Source organism: Bubalus bubalis, chromosome 13, assembly GCF_019923935.1.
Source record: "Bubalus bubalis isolate 160015118507 breed Murrah chromosome 13, NDDB_SH_1, whole genome shotgun sequence".
Taxonomy (NCBI): Eukaryota; Metazoa; Chordata; class Mammalia; order Artiodactyla; family Bovidae; genus Bubalus; species Bubalus bubalis.
In genome coordinates, this window is record NC_059169.1 from 10929610 (window position 1) to 10946775 (window position 17166).

The 17166-nt window shown below is 45.9% G+C and overlaps 1 protein-coding gene across 2 annotated transcripts in view; it reads right to left on the reverse strand.

Moving 5' to 3' along the window:
* The window catches only part of UBAC2 (UBA domain containing 2), a 170310-nt gene that overhangs the window by 9739 nt on the left and 143405 nt on the right, over positions 1–17166 (reverse strand). For both annotated transcript variants that reach the window (XM_045162547.1, XM_006043896.4), the window contains one exon: positions 5938–6060. In XM_045162547.1, coding sequence (XP_045018482.1) covers positions 5938–6060 — 123 coding nt within the window. The remainder of the gene's footprint in view (positions 1–5937; positions 6061–17166) is intronic.

Genomic DNA, 17166 nt, shown 5'->3' on the forward strand with positions numbered 1-17166 from the left:
AAAGCCTGGTGTGCTGCAGTCCATGGGTTGCAAAGAGTTGGACATGACTGGGTGACTGAAGAACAGCCTAGAAGCAGAGGTCCATGCCCCGCTGAGGGCCTTGGGATGCCTTCCTGTTTATTCCCTACGTGGGGCCCCTGCCCTACCTGTCAAGTCCCACTCCAACTTCACCCACCTGTGCTCCCCAAATCTGATGTGCTTTTCACCAGGCTGCCTCTTTATAGACAGCATTGCCCTCCCTCCCCACCACACACACACACACACACACACACAGACACACACACACACTGGCATTCCTTCAGCAGCATCGGGAGACTTGGATGCAGCTGACCAGAGCTGTCCCTCTGCCAGGGCCCCTGCACCAGGCTCTGCACCAAGCGAGGGCAGGAATCGTTGCCTCACTTATCTCTGTATTTCAAGAACCCAGCCCAGGGTTAGAGCAGGCAGAGCAGACAGCTGATAACTGCTGGCTGACTAGAAGGAAGGAAATAAATGGACGGAAGAGAAGTCAGTATTTGTCAAGTCCACGTTCATCTTACTTTCGCTAAGTCCCAGCTCTGACTCCATGAGTCTAACTGTCCCGTCTGACTTCATCTGTGCGTCCCATTAAGCATGAAGCCAAGAGTCCTTTCTAAGCTTGGGGAGGGCTCAAGAGAGGCAAACTTGGGAAGTATTTCCCCCTTTTCATTAAAAAAAAAAAAAGATCAATAATGATAAAATTTCATTATTTGTTAATTTTGAGTTTGGGGGTAATATAAACAACCCTTGGTTAAGAAGAAAAAAAAATTTTAAAGCAAGAGAAATGCGATAATGAATAGATTTATTTTTAAGATAGTAGGGTTTGGGATGACATCTGGAATGGGAGAACTGACAAAGGTGCTGGCTGAAAGATAGTAGGGGTGGACTGTGCAGAACTGAAAATCTAGAAACTTAACAGCAAAAGTAGAAAAACTGGCAAATATTTCTACAGTCCTACACCAGACTATTATTAGACTTAATGAGGGATGCACATTCTTTCTTAGACTAGTCTTTGTTTTCATAATAGATGGACTATATTTCCTATCTTAAATATCTCTCACTAAAATTCCTAAAGTTTTTGCTCACATCAGAAAAAAAATCATTTCCGTTTTTCTTGGTTTAGAAAAATTACTTTTTCTTAATGCATTAAAATCACATGACTCTGATATTTAAATAAAGAAAATTGTTGTCACTGTTCAGCTGCTAAGCTGTGTCTGCCTCTTTGTGACACCATGGACTGCATGCAGCCCACCAGGCTACACTGTCCTTCGCTATAAAGAAAGAAAATACAGCACATCCAATTGAAAAATTAAGCATAAAAAGGTTTTGTTAATTCCAACTATCTTAATGTTACTAACAAATAGTATTTATATAGTGTCTCAGTTCAGTTCAGTTCAGTTCAATCACTCAGTCATGTCTGACTCTTTGCGACCCCATGAATCACAGCACGCAAGGCTTCCCTGTCCAACACCAACTTCTGGAGTTTACCCAAACTCATGTCCATTGAGTTGGTGATGTCATCCAACCATCTCATCCTGTCGTCCCCTTCTCCTCCTGCCCTCAATCTTTTCCAGCATCAGGGTCTTTTCCAATGAGTCAGTTCTTTGCATCAGCTGGCCAAAGTATTGGAGTTTTAGCTTCAACATAAGTCTAATGAACACTCAACACTGATCTCCCTTAGGATGGACTGGTTGGATCTCCCTGCAGTCCAAGGGACTCTCGAGAGTCTTCTCCAACACCACAGTTCAAAAGCATCCATTCTTCTGTGCTTAGCTTTCTTTATAGTCTAACTCTCACACCCAAACATGACTACTGGAAAAACCATAGCCTTGACTAGATGGACTTTGGTGACAAAGTAATGTCTCTGCTTTTTAATATGCTGTCTAAGTTGGTCATAACTTTCCTTCCAGGGAGTAAGCGTCTTTTAATTTCATGGCTGCAATCACCATCTGCAGTGATTTTGGAGCCCCCCAAAATAAAGTCAGCCACTGTTTCTACTGTTTCCCCATCTATTTCCCATGAAGTGATGGGACCAGATGCCATGATCTTCGTTTTCTGAATGTTGAGCTTTAAGCCAACTTTTTCATTCTCCTCTTTCATTTTCACCACAAGGCTCTTTAGTTCTTCTTCACTTTCTGCCATAAGGGTGGTGTCATCTGCATATCTGAGGTAATTGATATTTCTCCCGGCAATCTTGATTCCAGCTTGTGCTTCTTCCAGCCCAGCGTTTCTCATGATGTACTCTGCATAGAAGTTAAATAAGCAGGGTGACAATATACAGCCTTGACGTACTCCTTTTCCTATTTGGAACCAGTCTGTTGTTTCATGTCCAGTTCTAACTGTTGCTTCCTGACCTGCATATAGGTTTCTCAAGAGACAGGTCAGATGGTCTGGTATTCCTATATCTTTCAGAATTTTCCAAAGTTTGTTGTGATTCACACAGTCAAAGGCTTTGGCATAGTCAATAAAGCAGAAATAGATGTTTTTCTGGAACTCTTTTGCTTTTTCCATGATCCAGCAGATGTTGGCAATTTGATCTCTGGTTCCTCTGCCTTTTCTAAAATCAGCTTGAACATCTGGAAACTCACAGTTCACATACTGCTGAAGCCTGGTTTGGAGAATTTTGAGCATTACTTTACTAGTGTGTGAGATGAGTGTAATTGTGTGGTAGTCTTTGGCATTGCTTTTCTTTGGGACTGGAATGAAAACTGACCTTTTCCAGTCCTGTGGCCACTGCTGAGTTTTCCAAGTTTGCTGACATATTGAGTGCAGCACTTTCACAGCATCATCTTTTAGGATATGAATTAGCTCAACTGAAATTCCATCACCTCCACTAGCTTTGTTCGTAGTGATGCTTCCTAAGGCCCACTTGACTTCACATTCCAAGATGTCTGGCTCTAGGTGAGTGATCACAGCATTGTGATTATCTGGGTTGTGAAGATCTTTTTTGTACAGTTCTTCTGTATATTTTTGCCACCTCTTCTTAGTATCTTCTGCTTCTGTTAGGTCCATATCATTTCTGTCCTTTATGGAGCCCATCTTTGCATGAAATGTTCCCTTGGTATCTCTTTTTTTCTTGAAGAGATCTCTAGTCTTTCCCATTCTATTGTTTTCCTCTATTTCTTTGCAATGATCACTGAGGAAGGCTTTTGTATCTCTCCTTGGTATTCTTTGGAACTCTGCATTCAAATGGGTATATTTTTCCTTTTCTCCTTTGCTTTTGGCTTCTCTTCTTTTCACAGCTATACGTAAGGCCTATACGTAAGGCCTCCTCAGACAGCCATTTTGCTTTTTTGCATTTCTTTTTCTTGGGGATGGTCTTGTTCCCTGTCTCCTGTACAATGTCACAAACCTCCATCCATAGTTCATCAGGCACTCTGTCTATCAGATCTAGTCCCTTAAATCTATTTCTCACTTCCACTGTAAAATCATAAGGGATTTGATTTAGGTCATACCTGAATGGTCTAGTGGTTTTCCCTACTTTCTTCAATTTAAGTCTGAATTTGGCAATAAGGAGTTCATGATCAGAGCCACAGTCAGCTCCTGGTCTTGTTTTTACTGACTGTATAGAGCTTCTCCACCTTTGGCTGCAAAGTATACAATCAGTCTGATTTCGGTGTTGACCATCTGGTGATGTCCATGTGTAGAGTCGTCTCTTGTGTGTTGAAAGAGGGTGTTTGCTATGACCAGTGTGTTCTCTTGGCAGAACTCTCTTAGCTAGCCTCCAGTTAACCCAGAGATCATATGGAAGGTACACTTGTAAATGTTACTCTAAGTGTCTCGAGACAAGGGCAGCATCTTTCCTCTCTTTTACAGTCTCTCGAGCACCTACCACAAAAACTACTGAGCATCTACATAAATAATGCCGGAGGAGGGGGACTCTGTGTCTTAATGTGGGACCGTCTTTAAGAGTATTTAAGGATAATCAAGAAACAAAAGACAAAATTCGGAAAAAAATCAATGAATAAGGAAGTTTATGTTAAAAACAACCTCTCATGTATTTACATCTTTTCATAACAGAGTCAAGAAGAAGCAAATGGTATTTTAAACTGATAGCAACAACATGTTAACCTCATTCTTGTCATTCTGGGAGGATCAAGGACAATGATTCATTAAAAAAAAAAAAACAACACTAAGACTTCAATTACACACATTCACCTTGTTATCACTTTTTAACACTTTTTTCCCCCCAAATGTCAAAACTAAGAACTATTTACCCTTTAAATACTTTCTATTGTTAACGGCTACTCTTTGAGGGATGTGAGCTGGGTTCTATTAAGGAGACAGTAATATAACATAACTTTATTTCCCTTCACCTGAATTTGAGAGTACTGGTTTATTTTTCAATCAGTTATCGTAAATATTTCACAAATGCCAAGTTGCTTGGCTTTAGTTTCTAATCATGGAGCTACCATTTTTCAGGTAATTCGTCAATGGAGGCGGAAGAGAACTATGGCTCCTTAATGCATCTCTCAACCCTAACGAGTAGCTCAAAGGATGAGTCTGAGCTGAGAAGTTAAGGGCGAGGGGCTAGGTCAACTTCTCAGGCACATTCAGCTGGTTTCTTTCACTTGTCGTGGCCTCACCCAGAGGGAACTGTGGAGGTTCTGCCCAAGAGCCCTTCTTGAGCTCTAGAAAAAGCCAGGATATGGACAGTTTTGCCACAGATGCTGAGGGCCTTGGGTTGGACTGGTGTTTGCTGGCTCTGGTACCGGGGGCGGAGGTGGGCATGGTGTGACCTGCTATGAAATGTTGACCTTGGTCTGCTTTCTTGAGAAAAAAGTGATGTTCACAGAACGAAATTTAAAAGGGTTGTTACTGAAATGCTCTAAACTGACTTTTATAGATTTTCAAAAACTTCCCAGTGTGAAGAAATCAGAAACATCAAGGAAAATTTCAAGAAGAGCACTAAGAACCTGATCACTCTTCCACCCAGATTCACCAATTATTACTTTGCTGCAGTTGCTTTCTGTCCATATGCACACACACACATGCTCTACACACACACACACACTCTCTCTCTCCCACTTATTTTCCCTGAGCCACCTGAGATGGAGCCGCATATATCCTGCCCCTATTTCCTTGTCTGCTCTAATCTACAATGCAGGCATGCTAAGCCGCTTCAGTGGGCGACTCTTCAGTGTCCGACCCTGTGCGACCCCATGGACTGTAGCCCTCCAGGTGCCTCTGTCCCTGGGATTCTCCAGGCATTTCCTTCTCGGGGGATCTGCCCGACCCAGGGAGTGTATCCAAGTCTCTTATGTCTCTTGCACTGGCAGGTGGGTTCTTTACCACTAGCACCACCTGGGAAGCCCACATACACAACATAATTTCAGAATTGCTGTATTCGTACCCATGAGGAGTTTGGGATTTGTTTGCAGTTCTTTTTTTCTGGTTTTTTTTTTTTTTTTTAGGCAGAGGACAGATTATGTTCACTAGTAACTGAAATTAATTTTCCCCCTTTCTTATATCATTCCCTTAAGATACAGTTGGAACATTTACTTCAGTTGCCTTTTAGTTTTATGGCTGTCCCCGTGTTGATTTGCTTTTTGAACCTGTAAAACATTTACTTGATTCCTGAAGTTAAAACCATACAGAGAAGCTCCCGGACCTTCTGCTTCCTTCTCTCCCAGCCCTTGCAGTGAACCAGGTTCAGTAGTTGTGTACATATGAAACGTCTACACTTAAAAATAAGCAATCGCAATGCAATTTTCTTTGAAATTATATCCTCCTCAAAGTCATAAGACCCAGATAAGCCAATGACAGGGCCCAAATGTGTAAAACGGGTATAGCTGGCAGTTTACCTGGTATCAAGATCTCTATTTATCACTATACACTTGAATTCTTTCAAGTTCTGTTCACCAGAACTGCTGGGGGTGTGAAGCCCGGGTTTAGGGCAAGTACCGAGTGTTAGGTTACCTGCTCCTCCGAAACCTCTAGAGGTGGGGACGCTGGTTGTTCAGCTTGCCGACCATCCTGATAGTTTACGTTTCTTCGCTGACGCAGAGGAGGGAAAAGACGGTTCCAGTTGATCATTCCTCCCTATAAAGAGATCATCACACAGAGATCAGACATGGAGGTGAGGAAGCCTCGTAACGCTCGGCAGAGCCTTCTCTGGGGATGCAGTCACAGCTGCAGACTGGAGGTAAGATGTCAGATGGATGTGCTGCACGCAAGCGGAAAGGGCCCTGCAGCCCTTCCATCAACAGGCTGCAATCGGCAGCCTGCAGGAGATGCGCAGAGAGAAAAGGAGGGGGTGGGTGCTGCCAAAGGGATTTGTGTCCTCTGGCTGCGGAGGGTGGCGGAAGACGCAGGCAGTCACTCCTAACCTCAGCCCCACGGTGTCCCCACTGACGCCATCCCAACTCCACTGGGCTCTGGAGAAGCCGCGAGGAGGCTAACTCGGGGTGCGCAACCAGAGACCTGGCGCTTCCTTCAGCAGCTCTTTAAAATGCTGCTCCTCCCTCTTCTTGTTCTTTTTTAAAATTTAAGTAAATTCCGAGCAAGGTCAGCAGAGAGAGAGAGAGACTGCAGGTGGAGATAAACCCCAGGTTGGGGGACAGGCCTGAGAATGTAAAGGTAAATCCTCCACAGAGGGACAAGCGGTTCAGGCCTGTCCTCCGTGTGGCTTTCTGGATAACTTAACATTGATGGCGAGGTCACTTCTTGCCTTTTCTATGTCATCAGTGAACAAAAGCCACAATGGGAAGAAAAAAAAGTATGCACCTCACGCTGCTTTTTAAAAATGGATGCTTTTTAACCCATATGCCAACTTTTTAACTGATCAACTTCAATCTGTTTCTAGATGTCTTCTGGTTCTGGAAGATTTAGAGAGTAAGAAAACCTAAAATTTTTCCTACTATAAATACTTGTGGATAAAATTTTAAAATATTTCAAAAGCAGAGCTGAACACAAAGGGGAGACAGAGGCCCGAGGGCGACAGAAACAAGCTCTGGAAACCAGTGCGGTAAAGAAGCAGGGACAGGTGTGAGGGCGAGCACACTCTGCTAACTCAGACCCACCTGGGCGCTGGCACCTATCTGGGTTCAGGAGTGGAGGCCTCGGGTCTGAAAGAGGCTACGACTGTATGCAAAGATGTGGTGAAATCGCTCAACGTAATACTGAGTAAAACAAGCACAAAAGTACATCTGTATGACTCCCTTTATGTGCTGACTTTTCTGTATGTTATACTTTAATAGAGTAAGTATTACAAGAAGAAATAGAAAACTTGACAAGACTTTTAGCCATTAATGTCACTGAAATAATACTTAAGGATAAGTCCATGAAAATTTTAAGGACCCGCTGTCTTATACAAATTGTTCTAGAGAAGAGAAAAGGAAAAGAGCTCTCCATCTAATTTTCTGAGGCTATGTAATGCTGTTTCCAAAATCAGAGAAGGCTATCATAAAACAGTCCATTTTTAATTTATGGACAGGTACAATAATCCTGAATAAAATATCAACAAACTCAGTCCAACAGTGTTAAAAAAATTACCATCTTATCCAATAAGATATATTAAATTAGGATTTATCTCAGAAATCTTAGAAAATATAGCAATGTAATTCACACATTAACAAATTAAAAGAGAAAAAACAAATGCTCACTCAACAGATATAAAAATAATTTGATAAAACTTGATGAAGAGATAAGAATGCCTATAACCACCTCTTGCATTCAACACAAGTCACTGCATCATGAAGACAGACCAATCAATTGTGAAAGAAAATGCAGCAGGATGGAAGGGAAGAAACAAACCTGTCATTCACACCGGATGACCGTCTTACCTAGACCATGAGGACTCACAAGACAGAATACAAGACACAAAAATATCAGTAACATCCCTTGCCTGCGATCACTGAGAAAATGTAACTGCAAAAAATTCCTATTTACGAAGAATAATAGAAACTATTTAGGTACTTAGGAGGGCTTCCCTGGTGACTCAGATGGTAAGAGTCTGTCTGCCTGCAACACAAGAGACGTGGGTTTGATCTCTGAGTCGGGAAGATCCCCTGGAGAAGGAAATGGAAACCCACTTCGGTATTCTTGTCTGGGAAATCCCATGGACAGAAGAGTCTGGTGGTCCATGGGGTCACAAAGAGTCAGACACGACTGAGCTACTAATAGCTCTCACACTCACTTATGGTCCTTATGCATTAAATCTAACAGAAGATCTGCAAGTCTCTATGAAAAATGGTAAGCTTGATTGAAGGGTATCAGTGGAAAGACAGCCCATTCCTGACCGAGAAGGCTCAAAACTGGCATCTTTCCACACTCTGCCAATTCCAGAGTGCAGCAGAGATGGTGGGCTGACTCAATAGCCACACTCTTAAAATAAGATTTCTTTTGGTGACACAGTTACTACAACACATTCTCAGCGTCCCCTGCATGGACTCAGCTGGGCCAACGGTACGTAAGCAGGAAGGGCACGCGGGACCCCCAGAGGGGGCCTTCGAGGGAGGGACGCAGCCCTCCTCAGTGCTTCCTCCTCCTTCCTGGCCCCGTGCTGAGGACAGGGCAGCAGCAAGAGAAGAGGACACTGGGGGCAGCAGCTGCTCCCGACAGTTCGGGGCTGTCAACGTCTGACTTGTTTTACACGAGACAGACTCACGCCTTGCTTAGGTTTCTGTGATTCCACGCTGCTGTCACATGCAGCTAAAGCGGTGTGTGTCCGTGTGTGTTTTGGTGGAATGAGACAGCCTGAAATTAAGGGTCAAAACTAGACCTGAATACTTTCAAGAAGTATAAAGGAGGATTTTTATCTACCAGTTATTAGGACTTACTGTCAGACGACAAGAATAAAGAAGGATGGCCTGAGCACGTGATAGGTGAGCAGTGCAAAGAAACAGGCTGAGAAATCAGAAGTAAACATGGACACTTAGCACATGATGGAGGGGGCCCTGGAAGTCAGCCGGAAAGACACCATTTAGTGAACAGTACTGGGACAACTGGTAAAAAGACAGAATTAGACCTCACGCCACATACAAAATAAGCTTATTTTAAAATAAACCCCATAGATTAAAGATTTAAATCTGGAAAGCTAAGCTGTTAATAAACATTTCAAAAGAAATAAGAGATATTCTTTATGTTGCTGGGATGGGAAAGGATTTCTAAAACCAAAATATGAAGCATAAATCACAAAAAAAGGGTCGCTAACAATTACAACAAATAAGAATTTTGTGTGATTATAAACAACAGAGCTAGAAGACAAAGTATAGATTAAGAGAAGACATGTGTAACATATAACTGACAAAATAGTATCCAGAATATGTAAAGAATCAATGAGAAAAAATAAATAACACAAGAGAAAAGTGGAGAATGCATATGAAAAAACAATTTACAGAAGAGGAAACCCTGAATCAATAAACAAAAGATGCTCAACCTCACTAGCATGGGAAATGCAAATTAAAACGGCACTAAGTCATTTTATAACCGTAAAGTGAAAGTGAACTCGCTCAGTCGTGTCCAACTCTTTGCAACCCCATGGACTGCAGCCCACCAGGCTCCTCTGTCCATGGGATTCTCCAGGCAAGAATACTGGAGTGGGTTGCCATTTCCTTCTCCAGGAGATCTTCCCGACCCAGGGATCAAACCCAGGTCTCCCGCATTGCAGCCAGGCGCTTTAACCTCTGAGCCACCAGGGAAGCCCTAAAAGTGAAAGTCGCTCAGTCGGTCTTTGCGACCCCACAGACTATACAGTCCATGGAATTCTCCAGGCCAGAATACTGGAGTGGATTGCCTTTCCCTTCTCCAAGGGATCTTCCCAACCCAGGCATCAAACCCAGGTGTCCCACGCTGCAGGCAAATTCTTTAACAGCTGAGCCACCAGGGAAGCCCTTATAACCGTAAGACTGGCAAAAATAAAATGTCTAACAACACCAAGGATGGGGGTGTTGATGAGAGTTTACACTGGCACAAACATTTCAGAGAACAATGTGTCAAGATCTAGTAAAACTGAGGATGTTCTATAGTCTAGCAATTTTATCTCCAGGTAGCTGTGAGTGCCTCAAGGGGCATTTAGAAGGATATTCTCTGAAGTACCGATTATAATATTAAGTAAGAAAGCGTAAAAAAATTCAACTGTCCCTAAGTAGGGAAATAAACTAGTGAGTGGTTCCATTATATAAAAGACTATTACATGTGCGGCTAGAATAAATGAACTAGATCTAATGGATACATCTCAAAATACAATGCTGAATGAACAAAGAAAGCTACATAAGAATACCTGCATATAAAACTATTTATATAAATTTAAAAATATTTAGAATAATTCTATCTAACCTATTTTATGGATATATATATGTATGTGTGTACACACACACACACACACACACACATGTGGTGATGCTGCCCCCACCCCCCAGGGAAAATTTGGGGGCAGATGTCTGGAGGCATTTTTGGTTGTCTGAGCGGGTGGGGAGGAGTCTGGGGAGAGGGTGGTGGGTGCTGTTGGTTTTTAGGAAGTAGAGGCCACAGCTGCTACTGTTGCCGCTGCTGCTGCTAAGTCGCTTCAGTCGTGTCCGACTCTGTGCGACCCCATAGACGGCAGCCCACCAGGCTCCCCTGTCCCTGGGATTCTCTAGGCAAGAACACTGGAGTGGGGTGCCATTGCCTTCTCTGACGGATGCTACTAAGCACCCTCTAATTCACAGGACAGACCCCACAACAAAGGACGGCCTGGACCGAAGGGCCCACAGTGTCCTGGCTGGGAAGCCCTGATATACACACAGGTGGTGAAGATACAAATACATGCAGGCAGTGGACACCGTAAAAGGCATCAGACACACAATACAGCTGCTTCAGGACAGGACAGTGGGAAGGGCGATGAGCCTTTGGGTGAATCTGTAACATTTTATTCTTCAAAGGGAGTGAGAGTGAAAGAATAAGCAAAGCAAAACAAAAAACCAACAACAAAAAACAAAACTAAACCCCAAGCTGTGATAGAAAAAAGTGCTTAAAAAGCAGAAAGTTACAGGAGCTCTAGGCTCTGGGGTGTTTTGACACTGGCCTGCCTTTTCTGTAGGTTCAACGTGAGCCTCTGCAAACAGGAAACACTTCCTTCACTTTGTCTTCTTCAAAAGCAATAACCACATACTCAAAAGAGGAAGGAGGAAACAGCTTGCATTTTGAAGAGCCATTTTATGTTATTAGTTGGTAAGGAGATTTTCAAATGAAGTCAAAGTTCTTCTGAAAACAAGCAAACAACTGATTTTCCAACTGAGAGCAGCAAACGATTGTTCATGTTGTATCATGTGGAAGTTACGTGGACTAGAACTCTATCTCTAAAGGTCCTGGCTGGTTTCAGAGGGGACTGCCAGGAAGGCCATGTCTACACCTAGAAGCCGGGTCAGAAGAGTCCCCCATGGGCCCTGGGGGCACTCACGGCTTCCACAGGAGACACGAGCAAGGTGCATGGTCTGGTCCTTGATGCCACAGAGCTCCTGATCTCTCCGGGGAAAGGAAGACATCCAGAAAGGGAAAAGTCAGAACCAGGCAAGGAGGTCCAGGAAGGAAGCCACGAGGCATCAAAGGGCACAGCCAAAGCTCGGGGTGAAACTTCAAAGAGGCTGGGGGCTTTTAGCCGAGTTTTAAAGGTTGAGTGTGGTTTCAACCATGGAGAGGCTAGCCAGGCATTCTGTCAGGCTGTTCAAAGACAGGGGACTGAGAATGCATTTATTCCTACTTCAAGGGCCAAAACAATGCTCTGCAATAATGACGGAGGGACAAAAGAGTAGAGGATGCTGAGTGACTGAGAGCAGTCTCTAGAGCCAGAATACCGGGTTCAAATCCCAGCTCTGCAATTATCACCTGACCTTAGTGAAAGTGGAACTGAAGTCACTCGGTTGTGTCTGACTCTTTGCGACCCCATGGACTGTAGCTGCCAGGCTCCTCCGTCCATGGGATTTTTCCAGGCAAGAGTACTGGAGTGGGGTGCCATTTCCTTCTCCAGGGGATCTTCCCAACCCAGGGACTGAACCCGAGTCTCCTGCATTGTAGGCAGATGCCCTACCGTCTGAACCACCAGGGAAGTTCACGTAACCTGAGGCTTTAGTTAAAAAACAAAACAAAACAACAACTTCTTTGAACTTCAGTTTTCTCATCTGTAATATGCAAATAACAACTGCACTCACAAGGATATGAGAAATAATGAGTTTGTATATGTAGGGAATTTAAAACAGAGCCTGAAAAACGTTTAAAAGCATATTACGTATATATTTAGCTATTATTACTGATACTTGTATGGTTATTTCTCATCTTCCCAGCTCAACTACAAGACCCTGGAGAGCTGCACTGGGGGTGAGATTTGCATCAAAGCCCCCAGGTGGCGGCACGACTCCCAGCTCAGTGCAGCCCGAAGCTGGTTCCCCAGCAAAGGGCGAGATGGAGGTTACAGAGCGGTATAAATGAATGTGATGGTTTAGAACAATGAAGTCTTTCCAAAAGCATCCTTATAATATTTTAAAAGGTTGGTCACTGGGGGCTGGGAAAACATCCTTTATTCTCTGTGTTGGTGATCTGAAAGCCTTTATCAGATGCTAGGTTCTGAACTGTGAAGCAGGTGGGGCCCTCTCCACGGTGGCTGCATGTGGACCGTGTCAGGAAGATGCTGGGGTGGGTTATGGATTCATCAGGACATAGGGACAGGACTGCTCAGTGACACTGAGAGGCAGCACCTATGTAAGAACCATCCACCCTGCTGTGGCCCATGGCTGTCCAGTGGCCTCCACGTCGCGGAACGCACAGAGGGCTGTATGGGTGTGACACACGGGACAGAGGAAGCCCCCACACCTGGCCCGGCAGCTTCGGGCCCTCCCCGCCGCCCTGTGCACTGAAGGGATCGCTACCTCAGCCCACCTGTGACCGGGACCCAGGGGTTGGGAAGTCCTGCTGCAGACTCTAAGGAAACACTGCACGTTTAATGCGAGCAGCTTACCGTGGAGTTCAGACACAGGGAAGACCAGAGTGCTTCTGGTGGCTTGTTACAGTAAAATCAGCGGAAGCAGAGTGCCTGCTCAAGCACCGGTAAGAACCTGAGCCATGAAGCTGGAAAGAGAGCTCAGACGGCGTCCCCGTCTTCCAGAAACTCCCAGTCTGGTATTCTATCCGTTAAATTGCTTTTCCTTCTTCGTCCAGGTTACCTGGAACACCCTCTGCTTGGTCAGTGGTGCCTCCTTCGCTCTACACACCTTCCTGGGACACTGGACCCCCCTGCCCCCACGCCCCTCTGGCTTCTGGAGAATCATGCTTTCTTGGTCTTTTGAGACTCTGGTCACTCCCTGAGTGCCCCTGAGAGCTGCTGCCTCTGGTCTGTGTCCTTAACACGCTGGCTGGTGTCCCTAAGGTCCTGTTAGGATCATTCCTCCTCTCTCTCCACGTCTGTCCCCAGGGCTTTAGTTTCCACGTGTCTGGTGGAGACTCCTACCCCGCCCCCCATCCAGGTGCTGCCCCCTGGAGCCACACGGCCGGCTCTCCCGACAGGTCCCCTCAGAGGCTCCAGAGACATGTAAGATGGAGCGTGTCCCAGACAAAACTTGTCATCAGTCCTGTATCTCTTCCTGTGTCCCCATTCCTGGGGAATGACACGGATGTGCATCCACAGCACAAGCCAGCTCACCAGCTCTGAGAACTGTTAAGTCCCGAGTCCTTCGGAATCCGTCTGCTTCTCTGAACTCTGACTCCTGCTGTCCCATTTTAGATCACCATCAAGGGTGATTTTCTGAGAGACAAATCTCATCATGCCATCTTTCCACTTAAAAACCCTTCAGTGTTTCCCACTGCCTTTCTATCAGTCTTAAAATACTTTTTTCTTCATTGATAGCAATCACAAACCCACTACTTGCTAACATACTTTTTTATGAAAAAAAATTTTTTCTGAAAAAAGATTATTAATTACTGAGAAGAACGTCATTATTTTCTATTTTTGGATACCTCTTTTATGTCTGGCTTAATGGAAGATAGCTGGATTCTAGCATCTCTGTCTGCAGTCAATTCTGCTACAAGCTTCTCTGGCTTCTGAAGTATATAAAAATATCTAGCCATATGGAGATATAGAGCTAGAAAAAAAATTAGAGTATATTAACAGCCTTCTCTGTAGATATTCTTTGATACTCGTCAAGCTCTTATTGGTTTTAGGATACAGTTCGGGTTTCTTACCAGAGCTTGCCAGCCTCCTGTTGACCACCCCAATGGTTTTCCTCACCACGCTGGCCTCAGTCTAGACACCTGCCCAGGAGGCTTCTCTAATCCCCGGGGTGAGCTAGTCTGGGGTGAGTTGCTCCCTCATGCACCTTGCCAAGGACAGTCCTTGGGACGATACACTTCAATCTCTGCTAGGAATTTTCCCAGCTGGTGACGAGATGCCATGAAGGCTGAGACTGTCCTTCTTGTCTCTGTATTAATAGACCCAGCCTTGCCTGCCACCCGGCATATCCAACTACTTAAGAAATATTCGCTGAATGAATAAGGCAGTGGACAAACATACAGCAAAGCATATTCTGAGTGAAGTTCTAGGAGGTTTTCCTTGGCAAAGACGGAACAGTGAGTTGTAATACAGGGCCCTAAGTGTCGGGATGGCCAGGGTGGGAGGGGCTGAGGCTGGGAGGTCCATAGAGTGGAGCACATCACATGGCCGATAGGACCTTTAACAGCAGGAGGTGGCAGGATGCACTGTCTCCCTCTAACCCGGGAACCAGCAGTTTTCAAAGAACCACGGCTGGGGGGCTGCGGTGGTGCCGGGAAGCTGGAGCTAGGAGCTCCTCACGGGAGGGGTGTTTATAAAGCGCTGACTGCTGCCCTGTCCACATCGCAGGCAGCCGCTCATGGTGTAAGTATGAGCAGGCTTGGCTTCATTCCCGTACCTTCTATGTGCAGAGCGCTGCACGGGGCCAGGTGAAGAGGGCTGTGACACACCGAGAGGCGGCTGATTCCCACGGCCCAGAGAGCGCTTAGCTGAGCTGACAAGGCAGAGGCATGGTGGAAACTGAACAGGAGGCGCTGGGGATGCGGCACGCGGTGACCGGGCGCGATGCGAGAGGCCTCTTGTTAGACTGAGCGCCAGGGGCTGCTGGCATCAGCACTAGCTTCATGGCAAAACCCGGAAACAAACCCCATCAGAGCCGCCACACCCAGAAACTAGCCATACATCTATCCATCATGTAGATGAAAGATGGCAGGACAATCATAGGGCTGAGAACAAGCCCGATCACGTCTTTGGGAAGCGGATCCTGGGTCATGCCCAGGAATACGACCAGGAGAAGCACGTGGGAGATGGAGGCGGACATAGCGTGTGAAGCGCCCTGTCGTCACGTTTGCACAGATGCCAGAAGTGGTCACAACAGTGGCGCTCTGCACTGCCGGGCACAAGCAGTCTTAGCAGGTGCTTGGAGGAAATCATGGACTCGAGGGAAACCGGGGGGTGGCTTGAACACAGTCCCAGGTTAATTTGACAGCTCTCAGTTTTCTTTGGGGTTTATCTGACAGCCAGTTTTGGGGGCTCAGACACTTCACATCAACCACCCTTCTCAGCAAAACACAAGGCCACTTCCACAGTAGTGAGATCTGAGACAGGACTCTGCAACAGCCTGATGCCCTCTACCATGGTCCCCCCTCCTCCTTCTTGTCCTGGTTGGCTGGAGCTCTGGGGGCCACTCCATTGCTGGGGGGGGGCCCAGGCCACGGGTGTGGTCTGGACACTGGACTGGGGAGGCAGTGAGGAGTAGGGTAAGGAGGTGCCCAGAGTCCACAATTAGGAAGCAATGTGGCAGCCCAGGCCACTGCGCTCCCTGCAAGGGGCGCTCCGGCTGGTGTGCTCGCCACCCGACGTGCGTCCCGAGTCCTGTGTGTCTCGGATGGCACGTCTTGTGAGAGACCGGGGCTTCCCATCACCGCTGATCTTAAATTCTAACAGGCAGAGAAAACGACCCAGGAGACAAGAGCAGCTGGCTTCAGATGACCCTGAGGTCACGGGCTCCCCACCTCGGGGGGTGAGGAGTGGGGGTGATACTGGGGATCCCAGGTACTGCCATGCCTGGGGTGGGGTCGGGCTGCTCACATTTCCCCAGGGCTGGCTGAGCCTCCTCTAACAGGGACTGTCTCTTCCGTGGAGCGTCAGGATCAAAGGTTTCCCCGCCTTCTGGGGGCAGGTTTGGTTTTGATTTTGGCATTGAACGGGAAGGCACGCTCTCTTGTGAGGAGGAAGTGGTGGTGAGGGTGTGAGCAGCCCAGGCTGGGGCCATCTGGTGCAGGAAAAGGACATCTCTCTCTCGCTTGAAGACGTCTTTACTATCTTCACTTGATTCACTAGCACGTGTGTGTGAAACTGAACACAAGAACTGCACAGCACCAGGCACAGCTTCCTTGAAAATATGAAGGAAAGGGCATCTTTTGGCACTGGGATGACACATTTCCACATTACACTTTTTGTTTACAATTTGTTTTGCTCTTTTTTTTTTTTTTTTTTGCTCCTTAACCTTAGCTCTACACAGAAATTATTAGATAAAGGTAAAAATTAAGTTTAGTTCTGGTATTTGTTACCAGTAAGTGTTTGGACAGAAGAAGAGGTGAAATTTGTTATTAAAACTGAGATTGGGGATGACTCAGTGTTTCCCCTCTTTTTACCTCTCCTCCCCCTGAGCGGTCACACATCTTCACCCTTCGGCAATCATCTGTCACCCCCTTACTCGTTTTCCGACCAGCACCGGGCCAGGGCAGACAGCATCTCCTGAAAGCCTGGCGACCCTTTTGGACTCAACTCTCTTCCCCGTACATCAAATCCAGCCCACTCTCAAGTACCACTTGCATTTCCTTTCAAGGGGGTCTGCCACTGTGTACATCTTCGCTGTCATCCTCTGTGATTAAACCAACAGATTCTTAGATGACATCACTGCCTTGGTTTACTGAACTTCACAGATATTCCATTTGTTACATATTGAAGGTCTGTGGCGACGCTGCACTGAGCGTATCCATCGGTGACATTTTTCCAGCAGCATTCACTCACTCTGTGCCTGTGCATCACTATTTGTTATGGTGATCTGTGATCAGTGACCTTCGAGGCTACTGTTGTAATTGTTTCAGGGTGCCATGCATGCTGCTGTCTTATTTTAAGAAATTGCCACACCCACCCCAACCTTCAGCAAACACGACCCTGATGCC